The sequence below is a fragment of the Vigna angularis genome, chromosome 8 (assembly GCF_016808095.1).
Source record: "Vigna angularis cultivar LongXiaoDou No.4 chromosome 8, ASM1680809v1, whole genome shotgun sequence".
Taxonomy (NCBI): domain Eukaryota; kingdom Viridiplantae; phylum Streptophyta; class Magnoliopsida; order Fabales; family Fabaceae; genus Vigna; species Vigna angularis.
The window spans coordinates 36,051,249-36,070,421 of record NC_068977.1 but is presented as its reverse complement, the minus strand read 5'-3'; the positions used below and the strand labels follow the sequence as shown (position 1 = coordinate 36,070,421).

Genomic DNA, 19,173 nt, shown 5'->3' with positions numbered 1-19,173 from the left:
CAACCTCCCCCAATAGAACGAAGACGACCTTCCCCAAGCTCATATAAGTCCTATACTTAACCTTCTTGGCTAAAACCAGACGGTTAACTCGGACTTGGGGGGCATTATGTATAGTATGATATCTAGGCCGACCGGTTAACATCTAAGACCGATCGCTCTATCTACTGTAGCAATGCTCATCAACAACAACGCTCGTCATTCAGCTCAAACCGCGACAGCGCTCGGCAGTTGTACTTACCGAACGGTCATCACCGTTCGGTCACCACTATAGCCAATAAGGGCGATCGTTTTTATTAAAGTTGGGGCGACACCACTCGTCAGCTATACTTACTGAACGGTCATCACCGTTCGATCACCACTATAGCCAACAAGAGCAATCGGCCTGGGCCACAATTGGGCCAGCGCTTATTATTGGACCAAGTGTCCAACGAATGATAAAATAGTCAAAGATATCTGATTAAAGATCTGATAAGCGGTTTATGAGCAACCAACCGAATTTTAAGGTAACCAACCAGATTTTAAGGTAAATCTGTTTATATTTTATTGGGCTTGTATCATATTAGATCCAGGAGAAAACCTATAAATACAAGGTCAGAACCATCAGCGAGGTAGGCTCAAGGGACACTCCAAAATATTCTACTCACGCTCTACTGAGTTCACAATAATCAATTACCATAATATTCATTTGTGAGCAACAACTCTTTCAACAGACGCCTAACTTGAGCGTCGGAGTGCCTTTGCAGGTACCTCCCCCCTTTTAAGTCGAACTTGAAGAACTTGGAGCAGGAGATTCAGAGGTCAGAAGAAGGAAAGCCAAGTCAGAAAGGTAGTGTCTCGGTCCCACAAACTTTCCACCGAAAACATATTACTAGTATTAAATGCAATAATTAAATAACTAAATAACTAAATGACTAAATAATAGAAATAGACTCCATAATAATTTGAGTGATAAGATTAAGGAACCGGACGATCATTATATGATTAGTCTATTATTATCGTAAAATTAATGTTAATATTAATTATATTATTATTAGTAATTAGATTTGTATTAATTTAAAGTTATTCTTAAAATTATAAATACACATAATGAAGTGATTGTATTTCTTATGTATTAATTATTATAATTGTGAAATGAATACTGAAGTTAACATTGAAATTGTTTCTTCAACTAAACAAACGGTTAGTGAAGATAAGCCATAATTAATTTAAAGTTATTATCAAAATTATAAATACATGTTTAAAATAAAAAAATAAATAATTTTATTTATTATGTATTAACTGTTGTAATTATTGAAAGAATATTAACTTTAACATTAAAATATTTCAATTAAACTAAACTAAAATTAAAGACAAACAATAATATAAAATAACCTTCAACTAAACTAAAACAAAAATTAAAGATTAAAAATTAAAAATTAGAAACAAATAATAATATAAAATCTAGATAATATAATAAAACAGATAATCTCAACTTCATAATCAAACTAAAAGGTAATAGAGGAAAATAATTTGAGTGAGTTATTTATTAGTGGTTTTTCCACTATTATTTTGAGAAGGTGTGTTATGTGTGGTGGGTTGGTGATGAGGATGAGTGGGGTTGGAACATGGAAAGAAGAGAGGGTCCCAATTCCAAAGGCCATGTTCCCTCCACAGGTGAGTTGTAGGTCCCAATGCTTTGACCATCCACTTTCAAATGTCTCTTCTCCCAATTCCAATTCTTCATTTCTTCCAATACCACAGAGAAGAGAATGCAGACAAATATATGAATAAATACACAATAAATTGGTCAAAAGAAAATCCTTTATTTAAAAATAAACTATTTAAAAAAAATCCACAGTTGTTGCATTCACAAAACAATTCTTCCCATTCAAAGTTGGTGTAATATCCAAACAACTGTTGAAAACAATTTTAGAACCTTAAAAAGAGTAAATAATTTTTTCACTGTCATGGATGAAAAATATTAGTTAACGTTGCACGAGTCTGATTATGTTATTATTAAGAAAATGATGTGTGAACATTTTACCTAAAAGATAACAGACCTATTATCAAAACACAGCTACTTTTTTCTTGAGATGTGTGACTTTGAATTTTATTTCGATACAAGTTCAGACAAAAAGGGTTAGAAATTATCTCTCCTACTTCTGTTGATTTAATATAAAATTTATTGATTAAATGTGACAAGTAATTGAAGTTTATTTTATCTAAATGGCTTGTTAGCATGAGTTTTGGACATTCTCGTGTTATTAAATACCAAAAGAAATAAATTTCAATTCGTATTGGACAGTATTTGTTTACAAGTAAACATATTGTACTTAAAGTTATTTAATATTATTATTATTATACTTAACTATTTGCATTTGATTGCATTTCTATTAATAATAACTTTTTTAATTTACTAGATTTAGTTTAACGTATTTATGATCATTTTATTATCATGTGTTAGTATATATATTACTTTTCAAAATAGGAGAAAAATAACGAGTAACATCCCAAAATACAGTATAAAACCATATACGAGAATCATCACATATTAATAATAATATAGATCAGTTATACACAGAACGGGATATGATTATGGTCGAACGACCTTACACAATAACGGGGGATTTAAAAAGTATGCTAGCTACTACTAGACCGGACGTTTAACAAAATACACTAATATCGCACCGTCTTTACAAAAGATAAAGCCAACACCAAACCGAACGCCCTCAAGGTTCGGCCTTCACTTCTGTTGCATCTTCCAATACTTCTTCCAACATCTCTTCTCCTTCTGCTCACATCCACACGGATGATCATTACAACATGACAACGACAGGATGCACAACACACACAAAAATGATAAACAGGGTAGGTTTATGTAATTTAATTTGTTCAATAATAACATACAACATTCATAATTTAACCAACAACACCCAAATCATCATTCATACATCAATGCATGCAAATAACGACCATTTGACTCTGACTGTCCGGACTGTATTAATCCTGTGTAGCTACGACGTTCGTGCACCCGGGTGATGTAGTAACTGAGATACCCTCAACAGCTGCCACCCGAGGTTGATCCATTTCGTCCAAGTTAACCTTATGGACTAGGACCTTTTGCCATTCCCACACGTGACTTACTCCTCTCTACATGAGAACGAGTAATCATGGAATATCAGGATGAACGCCCGCTAAGCTTTGCCCACATTCATACTCTACCAATCAATAACCATTTTCTGAGATATTCCTCCCTGGAATACTCGTTCATAACCAAATTATTTCATCCACATCACATTTCAAATTCTCTCATACTTTAGCATCCATAATTTCAAATGAAATAAGATCATACGTTCTTATCATAGCCCAAGTACGACTGGAATAACGCTTCTTAGAAACTAACATGACTGAGTGTTACTTAATAACTTAAATAAACAGACCACTAAGAGTTCAAACGGACGTCACGAAGCCTAGGCCGAGTACTAAGACTCTAGGCCAAATACCTTTTAAAGACCAACATTGTTTGACGTACGATACTAATACTGATGAGAAACTGAGTAACGAACGCTGTCGAGTTTGAATGAAGACTCTTATTCTAAACACGGTAATAATATATTATAGAAAACAAGACTCAGCGCTTGGTTTAAGACCGAGCCCTGTAGAAACCGAACACTATTGAACGAGCATTGGTCCAAGACCAAGTGCTACTGAGACTGAACGCTTGATCCAAGACCGATCACTAATAAACTCACATAAAACGAATGAATATAAATCTATACAATTGAGCCACCACTTATTCTGAATGAAAAAGAACAATAACGTCTACGACCTTAAGTAGTATATAACACATTAACTAAACTGTTTAGGAAGTCTAAAGAAGAACTACACTTAGGCTGAACACTCATATATACGTATCTACTATTATAACACGCTCTTCATTAATGAAATCCTTTCTAGAAGAAGAACTTAATATGAACGGGCGCTCAATGAAAACTGAACAATGAATACAAACTCTCGGTCACAGTTTACCTATTCCTATATAATATTACAGAAAGACTCTTAACACTAACCCTAACGCATGATAATTCAAGTAAGACCATGCACTCCCAAGAAGAACCAAACGCTCGCTAATGACGCTCGACCATACTATCACCTTTGCTCAGAATACTACGGTTCGAAGATTAAACTCTAGTCCAACTCAGTTCACAGCGTATATCGTACGTCCATCCACACATCCAAACAAGCAGTACAATCATATTTCATACTCATCAAATAATCAAACAACGTATCATGCAAGCATACAAACATTCAACACAACAATCTAAATCAAATTATATAAGCTTCCCTTACCTCTATACGTAACCGAACGCTCAACTATGCAGAATTATAGCTCCCTACTACCAAAGACTTAACGTCCGACGACCACATTTTAGGAATACTGAACCACACAGAAAACTAAAAACGTTCAGAACAATACTACTCGCTCAGGCGACCAGGAATAGAGGTTTGCATGCGAAAATAAACGAACGTGCTAAAGAGGAAGAAACTCAACAACTCATAATCACAAACCGACCAGTTTAAACGGAAGCTCTTGACGCTGAGAGTGTTCTAGCGGTGCTTGAGAGGTGATCGAAAGAAGAAAAAGTAAGGTTTTCTTAGAGAGAATGAGGAGATTTTAGAGAGAAGGAGGAGAAAAAAGCTTCAGCAGTTTGGAGAAGAAGAAAGACATGCAGAGAAATGACACAACATTTGAAATTTGGCCTTAAATACTGTCGTTACCCAAAACGAACGGCCACTCTCCTGCAGCCACCTATTTTCCACTAACTAAGACGTTCATTCTCTTCTTGGCACATGGATCCCAAGGTTTTTGGTAAACGGGTCTGACATAATGTATAAAAATTAATATGGTGAATTTAAAAATTATAGTTAACATTCGATTTCCATTAAAAAACGTGATTAAATGCATGAAATATATTAAAAGTTGCTTATAAAATTGAAAATTAAAGAGTATTATAATTATTTGTATTTTGGATAGAATAATGTAGTTACAAAATAAACAAGAACATAAATATTTTGAAAAGGTAAAATAAAAAACAATATTAACTTAAAAAATAAAAATAAAAAAAGTGGGGGCCGGTGAGCGTGCACCGTAAAGCAGCCGAAATCAAGGCTGGTTTGACGGAGTTGAGCGGAGTTTCGTGCGTTTCACATTTATTATTTATTATTACTATTATTATTGTATTATTGCTATAGTACACTTTTCATAAAATAAAAATAACAACGATCATTTTTAAAAACATTATCAAAAGTTTCTGATAAAGACAAAAGTACATAAACAAATCAGGTTAAACTCAGCCTATAATTGACACTATAATGATATAGATTTTTTATTTTTTATGAGCATATTTCATATTCTTAATTTTTTTCAATTATATTTTAAAATTAATAAAAATAAATTATCTAAATATTGAAAACAGTTACACACGTCTTAACAATGACACATATTATAATTACTCACATCTTTATTAACATTTTATTAAAAACATATGAAGACATTTTTTTTCTACTAGTTTTAGAATAAATAAAATAGATTAATAAACATGCATACAGAAGCTTAAAACTTATTACAGAAAGTTTAGTGTAACATCCATTTCATAACATACATATTCGTTTTTATATAATTAATTTTGTTTGAATTGCCACATTTGGTTTTCTGCCTTTTTTGAAAAAAAATAAATTAACTCACTGTCTATTTTAATCTAGCTAAATTTACTCTGTTATATTTATTTATTGCATGTCTAAATTTTGGTGACGAAAAGGCATGCAAGAAGTTTACGATTCAGAAAAAAAGAAAATGAGTATTTGATAAGAATACTGCTTTAAAAGTACTTTTAAAATTTATTTTTTTCATTATGGTGTAACATTTTTTAAGTTTAAATTAATTGTGTGAAGAAGATTGCTTTAGAATTAATGCTAAAACTGTTATTTGGTGGTGTTTCTTTACGGAATCGTTGTATATTTTGTATAATATATACTAATATATCTATTTTCTTCATTTTTAGTCTATTGTAATTTTTTAATGTTTTTCCTTTTAGCTGCCATTGTGCTTGCATTATATATGACGTCGTGGTTATCTCTTCCTTCATTTGATTCTTTTAACTCATGTTCATTTTCTTGTACTTTTTTATAACTTTTACTTTATTAATTATTTAAATAATTTCGAGTAATTAATAATATATTAAACTTAGTATACAATAAATGAAGATTTATATATCATTTTAGAAACTTTTTTGAGACAAACAAATCAATCATTGATGACTCCAAAAGACGATATACATGGAATTTAGGTCTAATGATTTAAAAGAAACTAAACTTGTTTTCATTGATCATCTTATTATTTTTCTGAGCAGCATACTTGGAGTAAATCATTAATAACATAAAATTAAATATAGTTTATTATCATTTTAAAACCTTATAACATCATTTTAGTACTTTTGTAATCAGTGAAAATTATACTATCATTTATTAGATTGCTGCGATAAAAAAAAATATTTTGAATAAGTAATATTTGATCGCATCATCTTCATCTAACATACACCACATATAATAATGGTTTAATATTTAATATTTATTACATACCACACATATGACAAAAAGTAACACACAGGACAACTATTCAAGTCAATTATTGAAAATATTGAAAATCTGAAATTTAAAGACAATTCAATTAACAATCAGTCTAAAAATTGTCTTTAGCCGAAGATAAAAATTGTATATATTTTAAATATTAAATAGTAATAGGTTTCAAGTAAAATGAAAGAATATGGTAATTTTGAAAATAGTCTTACATTTTCTTCTTAGATGGATAAAAAATAAATCTTTTTGTAATGTGGAATCAGTTCTCATTCTGGAATATGGATATGTTTGTATTCTCTTATATCTCTGCGACGATGTTACATAAATCGAACATTTGCATTTTTTTCAACTAAAAAATGCATAAAAATTCATTAACAATTTGCATAAATTCTACAGTGTTGTCGTTATTATGTTTATCATGTTACACCTCTATACTTAGCCCCAAAGAAATGAATGTAATAAAATACTATAATAATAATGAAGCTAAGTGGCAAATATCCTAGTCTAGATTATATATTTTTTATGAATTTTTAAATAATTTGTAAAATTAGAATATATTAGTAGTTATTATTTATTAAAAGCATTCAGAATCTACATGTAACATAACATCATTATAATAGAGTTACATTTCCCCACAAATTGTGCACTCTCTCCAACCTATAAATAGCCTGAGATACTCATTTAAAGATCTGAGAGTATGTATATGTCTGTCACGAAGTATCTCACTTAGCTCCATCATGCTATTAATTTTCAAACAAGCTTTCCAATATTAATTTTTTTATTAAATGAAACACGTTAATTAAAGTGTCCTAGGTTAATTTTTTATTAAAAGGGATGTTAAGGTTAGATGTGTGAATACTTTGTTAACATAATCTTCTATCTAGGAAGAGCTAAGTAAAGTCAGACATTTTTTGTTTCTGGGAGATGAGATTGAGACATTTGATTCCATTAGCAAGAACCAGATTCATATATAATGTTGTTCTTTCTTTAACTAACCATGTTCAAACATTACTTTTAATTTATCAATATCCTATATGTTATATATATATATATATATATATATATATGAATAAGAGTATTGAATCGCTCATTTTCATTTGTGATGTATGTTGTGACGTTTGTTTATAGATACGTGATTCACGAGTCTGTAGAATTCTCAGACATTTTGCCTTTGCATTGTCAAACTCGGAATCAACTCTTGTCACCAATTAATAACGCAATATATTCTATTATTCTCCCGTTTAAAAATAATTGTTATTCTAAATTTTCAATATATTTTTAGTTTAAAATTAAAAATAAGTTATGTTTCGAGTACGAAATTGAAATCAATAATTTGATTATGAAGTTGAAGTCAATAATTTGGATTATGTTATGTTGTTCAAAGCTTGAATATTACAAAAAAAATAAGCTGTCCGTCCAAACTTTTTGAGAGTATTTTCTTATTTTAATGACAAAGTTCGCTTAACATATTTTTTTACTAACTTGATTAATAGTACGATTAATGTACTCATAATTATACGATACAAGTTATATATATGTAGTTAGCAGAGTTTTGGTGTTACTAATTTGATTATTTTGTTAAAGACAACCAACAAATACTTGATTAATGGCTGTGCATGGATGTAAACAGAGTGTAGGTAGAATAAAGTTTGTATTTATTACACATTCCTGATTTCACGGTTCCATGTGCCCTTCTTCTTATTCTATACCTATATAAGCTGTGCTACCTATTTTTTAATTTTTATTACTTGGACATCGTTCATAAGTTAATCTACCAAGGATTCCAAAGATTATGAATACATGATATTTCAAACTAACATAAAATATTAAACATTAATTTCAACTTAAAATCTTAAAAGACAAACTTTTTGAGTCTTTTTACTCAACTTTCTCCTTTTTACACTAAAATCTAAAGTGATTATTTGAATTGGTGTGATGTTGATGTAGTTTGGGGTTGAAGTTAGTACTTTGGTTGAACATGTGCATTTACATTTGCATTTGCATTTGGCGACGAGGTTCATTCTCTCCGGACATTCTTTCTGGTCCATTCGACCCCATTTGTTTGACAGGTAGGTTTAGGTTCCATCATTTTCCAAGTTTTCTTTTTCCTCTAATTTATCACTCTCACCTTCACTTTTCCATCATTCAACTTTCTTCTTCTTATTTTCAACAAAAACATCAACATCGTATTAAATGATAACAACATTTACATACCATTCTTTATTCTTAATCAACTTTTGGGAGAGGGAAAAGCCTTCACCGCTCGCATTTTCTATTATAAGCTTTATTCCACAATTCTTTTAAAAAGTAACTAAAATATTTTAACACAAAGTGAAAATTAGAAGAAGATAGAGCGAATCTGTGAATAAAAACGCAGTAGGTACAAAGTAAGCATGGAGAGAATTTGATTATCTGAATATGTCGATAATGAAAGTGTTAAAATGGTTATTTTATATGCAGAAAAATGAAAAAAAAAAAGTGTTTATGAAAAAGCAAATGGAGATAAGAGCCAAATGGCATTTAATAGAGTGCACATGGTATGTGTTAAGAGTATGAGAATGGAATTTGTTGAGATTGATCATGTCATATCATATCGTATCCCACAACCAACCAGAGAGACACAATTCTTGACTCTTCCAAATTTCCCAATAATTGATTCCGAAAGTGACCCAAAATAGGGTTTTATCATATAACGTATGCTAAGTTCCTCATCATTGCATCTGCCATCCGTCACCACTAAATGTAAACCAACTACTCTCATCAACATTTTTAGGGCCTTGTTGCACTTTCACTCATCCACAAGGGGATGCTGCCCTTTTCTTTCCAGAGTGGTTTTTCCTCCATTTTCTCACATTTTTTCCTGTATCCCACTTTCTAAAACTAATATTCTTCTACAAATTTTTAAATCTGTTAAAAAAAATTCTCAACGAATTTTGGAAGAATTTTTTCTTCAAAGAATTTTAAAATTTGTTAAGGAAAAAAAATGGAATGTAAGATCTTTTAAAACATAGGATATAATTTTAGGATTTTAAAATTACGAGGGTGCAGAGAAAAATGTTGGGAGTGCAGAAAGAAACACTCTTTTTCTCATGCTCCCAAACTGGCCAATTAAATTGTTTCCATGTTATGAACACCCATAACTTCTACCTTCCCTAATCAAATTTATTCTCACAGTATTTTTTACACATCTCAATTTTTCAAATGCAATTTTGTATGACTGCTGTTGAAAATAAAGTAAGAAATTTTTTTTTCTCTACTTTGGCTTTATTCAACAACTTCTTGGTCTTATTGCATCTCTTCTGGTTTGAAATAAACTTAAATATACTAATAGTTAAAGTCTTATGAATAATTAATATATTAACCATTGAAATCTTATGGATAGTTAATTGTTTATAGTCGTTTTTGTTTGTTTTAAGTACAACTATCATACATATATGAGTGCATAAATTGTATTATTGATTATATGAATAATACAATAATATATGTAAATCAATTTATTTATAGAGTAAAGTTGTTGTGAACACAATTACCAATTCTCTTTAATTTCGGATAAGTGATTCTGTTTATAAATATATATATATATATATATATATATATATATATATATATATATATATATATATTACAATCTTGCCAAATATTTGTATAATGTCAATGTGGAAAGGACATCAAATAAAATAAAGATGGCCTTTGTGCCATGTTGGGCAATTTACATAGGACTAAGTGCACTCATGTTGGAATAAGTGATTTGGTGGTGTGTCCAACAATATCTAATTCTAATTCTGGTGACATTACATGATGCAAATGTCGGAAAGCATCCTTGAAATTCAAGGGAAGACAGAACATTAGTGTGCACATGAGAAATATCCTTGCTAGATTGTCCTTACCCCAAACAACATATTTGACATATTCATAAGACAATGTAAAGCCATATATGCTAAATTTGTTAAGTAGCAACCATGTATAAGGAAAAGCCAAAAATTAGTTGTATGGTACATACCCTTTGTTTGGTCAACTAAGTAGACCAATTAGTACATCTTGGATCGTTTGGTCAACTAAGTAGTCCAATTAGTACATCTTGGGTCGAACGAATCATTCTTAGGTCGATCATTATGACCAATCATCCTAACTAATCATCATGGCCGATAACACTGATTGATAATCTTAATCGATCATCTTGAATGACTGACACACCGATTAATTGCAGAATAAAAATTATATTAACATGTAACCAATAATATTCACGAACTAACCAACTAATGTTGATTAAGGTGTGATTAGACAGTGATTAAACTAACAAAAAAAATAAAAGTATATAACAGTTACTATAAATAAAGGTTTAAAATATGATTGTTGATATATATATATATATATATATATATATATATATATATATATATATATATATATATATATATATATATATATATATTAAAACATTTACTACTTTTTCAATCAATTACTGATTTTAATATCAAAATTCTTTCTATAAGTAACATATGAACAATTAGAAAAAAAAAAACTTAAAAACCCAACTAATAAAATATAAAGACAATATAGAACAAGGAATTGAGAGTATTCGACCCACCTTTCATAAACATTGGTCATTTGTGAATTGGTGCGTTCTAAAAGTGTGGAATTGTTTGACACATGGCTGACATATTGATACCCTCGTCATCTGGTTCACTGACCCTCACCAACTCCGAGTGCTTGTTTTGGCGTTGAATGCATCAAAACGTGGTTTAGAAATTCTGAAACCTTTAAATTTAAAACACACCCCAATATCGAATGTGCCAAGGGACTTACATTTCTAAGCTTCATCAAAATCATGACATACCCTTTCTTTTTCCAATACACACTAAAGTCTACAGAACCCATGTTCGCCTAAGGTACGTATGATGATTGGTCCTCAAAATTATCGTCATCATGTGCCCATGTTATTATTATCATCGTTATTGATGCTATCCTTTTTCACGACACCAAGAGCATCATCATTATAAAAGATAACACTTTTCCCTTGTTGCTTAAGATCTCAATCAAACAATAGGCGTGAAATAAAAAATGTATAAAAGAAGCTCAAATAACGAACAAACACCATCAACTTCCTATTACAAACAAATAACCCGCCATATTTTCACATCAGAATGTTAGTCAAGGCTTAAATATTCTATAAGGGAAGGCACCCATTTTTGTACAAATAAAAGTCCTTCCACACCTTTCCACATGCAAAATACAACTTTACTATGAATGCCAAGATCTTTATCTCCATGGTTACTAATTCTAGGAAACTCGAGTCGCTAGGACAACGTTCCTTCTCTGGACTGTTATTCACATGATTTGGCAAGCTCATATTACACCTTGAATGCTCCATCGAAAAGGATATTTAGAGATTTGATCAGGGTCCTTCTGTTTTAACTACCGAGAAGACAAGCATCTAACTACAGGTCCTCTTTATGAAAAAAGTTCTGAGTTGCTTGCCTCTTTGCAGGAGGGCTGATACCGATAGGGTCAAGATCATGGGATCCCACGAAAGGAGCAGAAAGCCTCAGTCTTCCAGCATGCAAATCAGAATGGCCTTCTGGGCCTAACCATGCTAGAGGAGTCACTGCATCATAGATATAACCATTATAACAATGCACTAAAATCCTTAGTATTCACAAGAGGGTTGCTAGATTGACAGTTTTTTTTTATGCATTCTAACCGTTAGAGAAGATCACGTCTGTCATATCCATTGGAATACAATATAAATCATTAAATAGAATACTTTGGTGCACAAATGAAAATATAAATCACACCTTCTCTACTTTAATTTTTTATCCATATAAATTTTGGTGCTTCATGTTTAAAACCTCACATTTAAATTCCTACAAATAATTTATTATAAATTGTATGTACCTTGCTCATGTTCAACAGGTCCACCGGCTTCATATGAAGAGCGAAGTCTAGCGGAACGCTTCCTCACATAGTTTTCTTGTAATGGCCTTGGTATTTGAAATGAGAACTGTGAAAGCGTAACCCCATCTCTTGTATACTCAGGATGTTCCGTCAAGAACCTAAAAATACAGAGGCGCCATGAGAAAGTTATAAGAAGATTGGAAGCCAATGTCAATAGTAATAATAATAACTCAGAAAAGGAAAAGTAATTTTCAAGGTAACATGCAAAGACAGTAAAACAAAAGCAGCAAGAACATACTTCTGGATCTCTACCATTGAGCGTAATCTCTTGCCTGATGGTGCCATATAATATCTGAAATGTTAAAATATTAGAATAGCAAGTTAAAGTTTGCATAAAAGCATATTTCCTAACCCAAAGAATTATTTAATAGATGGAAAGAATCAGTATTGCATCATTGCACAAGGGTGTTTCTATTTCAATGACAAGTCAAAGTAAAAGGGCCTATAACGGATGCATACATATCTGCAAATTTGGAGCTTCCTTCAGCTCTGATCCTTAGTAGTCGCTCCCATCCAGCCGGAGGCTGCGCAATATTTGGCTTATCAATAGCCCAAATCCTGCTGTCATCCTGAGAAATATCCTCTGGATCATCACAAGATACATCTGGTCGCCATTCAAGAGCTTTTTGACAAACAAAAGGCTGTTCAAGAATATGTTCACGGATTTCTTCATATTTTTCCTTTGTTGGAATCAACCTCCATTTAAAGCAGGATGCACATTGAACAGTGAAAGCACCAACTGAAGGCAAAATTCTAGGAATTGAATGTGAAGGTTGTCTTCTTGTTTGCATTGGAGGTTCACACCGGAGAGGATAAGGTGGAAGTTCAATTGCATTGTTTCCATTTGTCACAGGATCATAAAGGACTAATTGATTAGACACATTTTCATTAGGAAGGTCCTCTTCATCATCCGAAGATGAAGAAACTTCTATGGGATCCAGAAGACTGCTTTGCTTGTAACTGTGAAAACTTGAACCTGTCAAGTCCTTGACTTCACTCTTGGGTGTAAGGGAAAATTTAGCACGATGCATCTGATTTTCCTGGAAGATATATTTAAATAACTAGTGAAGTAAATAACAGTACAGAATAACCTTAACCTTGTTACGGATTAAACTTTATGAAATTCTTAATCATGCAGAAAACCATTATTGAATATATCCCATACTGGAAGGGATTTCTCATTATCATATTTATTGAGACTATTACATTAATCCCCCTAAAGAGCTACATTCCATATTGTATACCTTCATTACATTAGCACAACATCCAGGGTCCTATTAGAAGGAGGATGAATTGTTTAAGACAGAGGTTAGGAAGCCCAATATGGCCATGGCAAACAGGGAGGCAAATTTAAAACAATTTAAAGGCTAGCCTAATGTTAGACAAAATTCCATGTAATAAAAACCAAAAACCAATGGTTGCAATACATTCCTTGACACACTTTTCTCAACATTCTTTCTTAATAGCATAGTAATCAGTTCCAGGTAGTGACTACCTCCAAAAATGCTACAGCAAATAGATAGTGCATAATTACCAATATTTTGAAACTAGTTATATAATTTACATAATTAAGCATATATAAATTCGCATAGTAAGGAGTGACCATAATTAACAATAAAAGTTATAGGTCTCAGTCTTATGTAAACCTACAGGTAAAATGTAATAAACGATACCATCTCTGACCACAGAGATATAGAGCACCAAAAATGAGACCTAGGAGCCATATACTACAGAGAACATAGACTTACCGAACAAAGTGAACACGAAAAACAGAAAAAAAATCACAATAGAGAAACAAACAGAAAAGGATAAAAAAAAAACAGGGATTTATGAAAACAAGAGAACAAAAATTAGAAGAAAAAAACCTGAAAATGAGAATAAGAGAGAAGTAAAAAAAGCAACAGATTGCCAGAGAGACACACAACGATAGGGATTGTGTATTAGCCACAAGGTAGGATAGGATGCACGTGAGAAGATGACAATGATATTTGAAAGGATTTTATACCAGCTGAAAACCATTTTACCCAAAATTACGTCCAGAAAATGCCCTTGTGACATTCGGATGCTATTCTCAGGATTTGGACACCATCCGCGTAGCAGTGGAACATCGCTGCTATTGCGGCCACTGTGACAATTACAGTGAAGTGTGGCCTATAACAGTGCATATAATGTAAAGTGTGTGAGAGAATGTGTCGTTAGAATTTCTCGATTAGCCAAAATTCAAGTTCTGTTTTGGAGTGTATATTTTAATCTTTTCAGTATGCTGGTATAATTTGAAGGTCCTTTCAATCTCAGAAACAATGATTAACAGCAAAGGATATGGTATTAACATTTTTGTTTAAAATTTAATTCATACATGGCTCAAAGTGTAAGGGAAGAAGCATCTAACAAAATTAAAAGTGAACTCCATGAAGATCATAATAGCCTAGGTATAACATGGGCATGAGAGAACAACCAATAAGATCTAGTATGGTTAAAGTTTAACCCTTTAACTCCAGTATTTGAAAACTCAGCGTTAGAAAGAAACTAGAGGCTATTGTATCATCCCATGTAACCCAAAAAGCTAAAAAAACAAAAATTGACTTTTATGTAACCAAGGGAACTAAACACAAATAGGGAGCTTGAAGGAGGAGTTTTAATAATGACAAGATTTGCACAGGTATGAACAGAAGAGTCAATGTTTGCAATTAAATCAGGGAGGTTGAAAGACGCAAAATATGCAATCAAAACAGAAAAATTACCAATGGGGTTATGTATTTCTTTGCAACATACAAGAAGCGAAGAAAAAATAACGAACAGCTATAATAAAAAAACAGAGGTAGGTGGAATTTGAAACTAAAGACAAAAAAATGAAAATGTTGAAAGGCGAACCTGAGGGGAAGAACAGAGGAGGTCGGGTGGTTGGCCGGGAGTGAGAGACATAAGAAGATGATGGTGTTTCGACAGGAAGCTCTGCGAACCAAAGTGAAAGAGTTAATCAAAAGATGGAGAAAAGATAATCAAAGAAAAGAAAAGAAAAGCATTTTGTGGCGTGTTGATTCAAGAAGCTTCCGATTTGAAGTCCTCCTCCGCCATTCTCTCATCCACACATAAAATCTACGATCCCAGAGGCTAAGGAGAAGGAACAAGAAAAATCATACACAGAATTAGGAAGAAAGACAAAGGCGCAGGAAGAGCTTGTCTGTTGTGTTTAGTTTGACCTGCGGAAACAACAAGAACGAAACAACAAACTCACCCTCTCCTCCGATTTTTCTTCCTCAAAATCTAATATATCCATTCCATTTATTTTCTATCTTCCTTCTCCAATTTCATCTTCCTCTATAACTTCTACCACTTAGTTAATATACTTTCTTTATATTATAATAACGATAATAACTATAACTTGAATTAAGTCTGCTTACATATATAGTTATGCTATAAGAATTAAAAATCACACTATATCTTTAGCGCCTTCACCGTCCCTTCTTCCTACATTTTGGGAAAAATTATCATCGATTTAAGCAATTTTAATTTGTAAAATTTAAAAATATATTATATATTATACCATCTAAAATATGTAGTGAATTACATAATCTAAAAATGATTACGCATTATACAATTTAATTCATAAATTCTACCATCTCAAAAGTTAAAAATGATTTCAGGATTGCATAGTTGGAAAGCTAAAGAATTTTCAGATGTCCATTCTTAGTGTATTTTTTGAAGATAAAATGGGAATTTTTGCTTTTATGGAAGTGCAGAAAAAAATATATGGAGGTGCAATGAGAAATGGCGTGGATAGTTAAATGAAGTAGTGGGCCCAGGCCCATGGATTGAAAGAGTGGTAAGTTAGGGAGAGGGGAGGAAGAAAGGAGGAAGAGAAAGAGGGATTGGATCTGATCAGGAAGAGAAAGAGAGAAAGAGAGAAGAAGAAGAAGAAGATGGGAGGAGGAATGGAAGCAAACAAGAACAAATTCATAGAGGATTGGGGCACTGCCAGAGAGAATCTGGAATTGAATTTCCGTTGGACTCGCCGCAATCTCGCCCTTGTTGGCATCTTCGGCATCGCCATTCCCGTCCTTGTCTACAAGGGCATTGTCCGTGAATTCGTGAGTCTCCTTCCCCTATTTTATCCATGTTTAACATGTTACTCTTTCAATTTCGATTTCAATTTCAATTTCAATTTCGCTTAGGTTAGGTTTCACCATTTTCCATGTATGCTTGTGTGTGCACATAAGAGAATATCCCTACCAATTTCCAATTCATCTATCTGTACGGTCGCTCACTGCTTCCACCACAACTAACAGCTACCAATACCTTCCTTTTCACCTCATCACCCTGGGTTTCTCTCTTAATTCTATTTTCACTTGTGAAATATCAATTTTTCATCCAAATTGTATTCATGTCTGTTTGTATTCAATATTTTAACAAAAAAAATAATATTCAGCGTGGTTTTTAACCTCCCCTTCTATCTCACTCTCTATTCTGAGTCTTGAATCACCCTCTTTCACTTCTGTCTAACCAACCTTGTTTCGTTTCATTTTGAAAACTAAGAAATTTTTTTAAAATACAAATCACACATCCTAATTCTGTGTGCTTAGGCATTATTTAAATTCTCGAGAAAATCGAGATGGATCATGGGTAGCAGCTAAACTGTTTACAAGATTGCCTAACTTGAGTTATCAATTGTTCTTTCTACTTGAAGCTGTGGTATGGCTTCATCCGTCTGACTCTGATCGATCTTTCATTTGTAATGTACTTTCAACTATAGGAGGTGTGATCATGAATGGCGTGCTCTTCTTAAATTTTCTTTTCACTTTTATTTTTTAACCTGCTCTTTTGCAGTACTCGTGAATGCTATTCTTTGCATTTGACCATATAATTTAGTGTAAATTTGAACTGTTGTTGTTACAGCATATGCAAGATGAAGATAATGGTAGGCCGTACAGGAAGTTCATGTGAGAGTGTGGAGGTTGGTTTTTGTAATAATTGGGGGTTATAAAAGTTAGACCTTGATACGAGGCTACAGACATGTGTTTTCTTCTTAATTGGCAAAGGCTTGCCTCCTTAAGTACGGTAAACCTATTAAACCTCTCCATGTTCGGTGGTTCTCATTTGAAATTTCTGTTATGCTGTTAACTCGTTACCATGCTTCACAATTTATAATATCATGAACATACCTCAAATTCATGATCAAATGAGACGGTAATAAAATAATATGATAGTACTAGACTTTTTGTAAGTGTATATGGTTAATTTGTGAGATAAACTGATCGGAATTAGGATTTCTATATTTTTTATCTGCATAAACAAGCCATGGTTCTTCTATTTGACTTCATGGAAATTGACACTCTGATAATAGCATAGAGGTGCCTCTTCAGAAACTACAGAATTCGATAAGTTAGTTGAAAGAACAAAAAAAAAAAAATCACATGATGAAACTGTAAAAGCACATAAATTTTAGTGATGAGTATTTTTTTCTTTGGCTATCAAAGTTGGGAAGAAATTAGAGATTCAGGTAATTGCAGTCTAATGTTGTATTCTGACGCTTTTTTTATTGATTGATTAATTTAATGCTTATTTGTTATTTTTGGGTAAAAGGGTAGTCTAATGTTAGACACTAATGCCTTCTGTAATTTGTTAAAGACGTGAGATTTATTCCCAAAGAAAAGAAAAGAAATTTCATTGAAGGCAAACTGGTTTAAATTGAAAAAAAAATCCCAATTTTACAGTGACGTCGCTTATCTTGTAACATAACCAATCTGGTGGCTCTGGAAAATCATTCATATAAATTGTGGTAGCATTCACTTTTTGTTTTGGATTTGTGTAATTCGTCAGTCGCAACTGTTCTCCTTTCAAGGTTAGTTCTCTTAGAACTGTGCCAAGTTCAAAAACCAGTAGGAAATGGTAGGCCCTCCAGGATAGATAACCTTTTCAATAACTTTCAAGATTCACCAAGATGTTGATAATAACTTCAGTTCACCAATGTGCTCCCGTTATCTCGAATTTTCTTTTCTTGACAGTAAATTTTGATACCTTCCAATTTGAATTCCGATCCTGATTTAGACTTTCAATTGGTACTTCAAAAGTCTTGAATCAATTTCAATCTTTGAACTATGACTTTGTTGAGAAATCAAGGTAGGGACAATTTGGAAATTATGCTTTCAATACTTGGAAAATAATATCTAACTAAAAACCTACAATAATAAAAAATACGCCACTAAGTTGGGTTAGATTGAGACCCAAATCTAAATATTTATTGGCGCATGTAAGATGTTACTTTCTGCACCCTATCAAATTTCTTTATCACCCTATGAAGTAACACCCATATTGTATCCACTTGACTCCCCACCCTAACCCAACTTAATTTTAGTTGTTTTATTGGATTTTGATCAATTAAGGTAATTTATGTTAACTCCTACTATAAAATTTTATGATTCTGTTTATATAATTTATTTATTTTGATGTATTTTGCTTTCAAACTTTTTTTAATGCGAAGATCCCAATGATAACGCTTTTAACCAGATGTAAATTGTATGATATATATATATATATATATATATATATATATATATATATATATATATATATATATATATATATATATATATATATATATATATA

The 19,173-nt window shown here is 32.0% G+C and overlaps 2 protein-coding genes across 3 annotated transcripts; one reads left to right on the top strand and one right to left on the bottom strand.

Moving 5' to 3' along the window:
• Positions 1-11,696: 11,696 nt before the first annotated feature.
• LOC108343903 (methyl-CpG-binding domain-containing protein 2) lies at positions 11,697-15,876 on the bottom strand. Of its 2 annotated transcripts, none has more exons than XM_017582342.2 (6): positions 15,806-15,876; positions 15,442-15,522; positions 13,030-13,610; positions 12,809-12,862; positions 12,511-12,668; positions 11,697-12,220 (listed from the first exon to the last, which is right to left on the bottom strand). In XM_017582342.2, the coding sequence occupies exons 1-6, from the start codon at positions 15,845-15,847 to the stop codon at positions 12,054-12,056; spliced, it is 1,083 nt and encodes a 360-aa protein (XP_017437831.1). In that variant the 5' UTR covers positions 15,848-15,876; the 3' UTR covers positions 11,697-12,053. The 2 variants fall into 2 exon arrangements, with proteins under 2 accessions (XP_017437831.1, XP_017437832.1); XM_017582343.2 differs by having other exon boundaries at positions 15,711-15,869.
• Positions 15,877-16,412: 536 nt separating this feature from the next.
• Positions 16,413-17,735, top strand: LOC108345062 (uncharacterized). Its single transcript, XM_017583626.2, has 2 exons — positions 16,413-16,658; positions 17,464-17,735. The coding sequence occupies exons 1-2, from the start codon at positions 16,491-16,493 to the stop codon at positions 17,509-17,511; spliced, it is 216 nt and encodes a 71-aa protein (XP_017439115.1). The 5' UTR covers positions 16,413-16,490; the 3' UTR covers positions 17,512-17,735.
• The last annotated feature ends 1,438 nt before the right edge of the window (positions 17,736-19,173 follow it).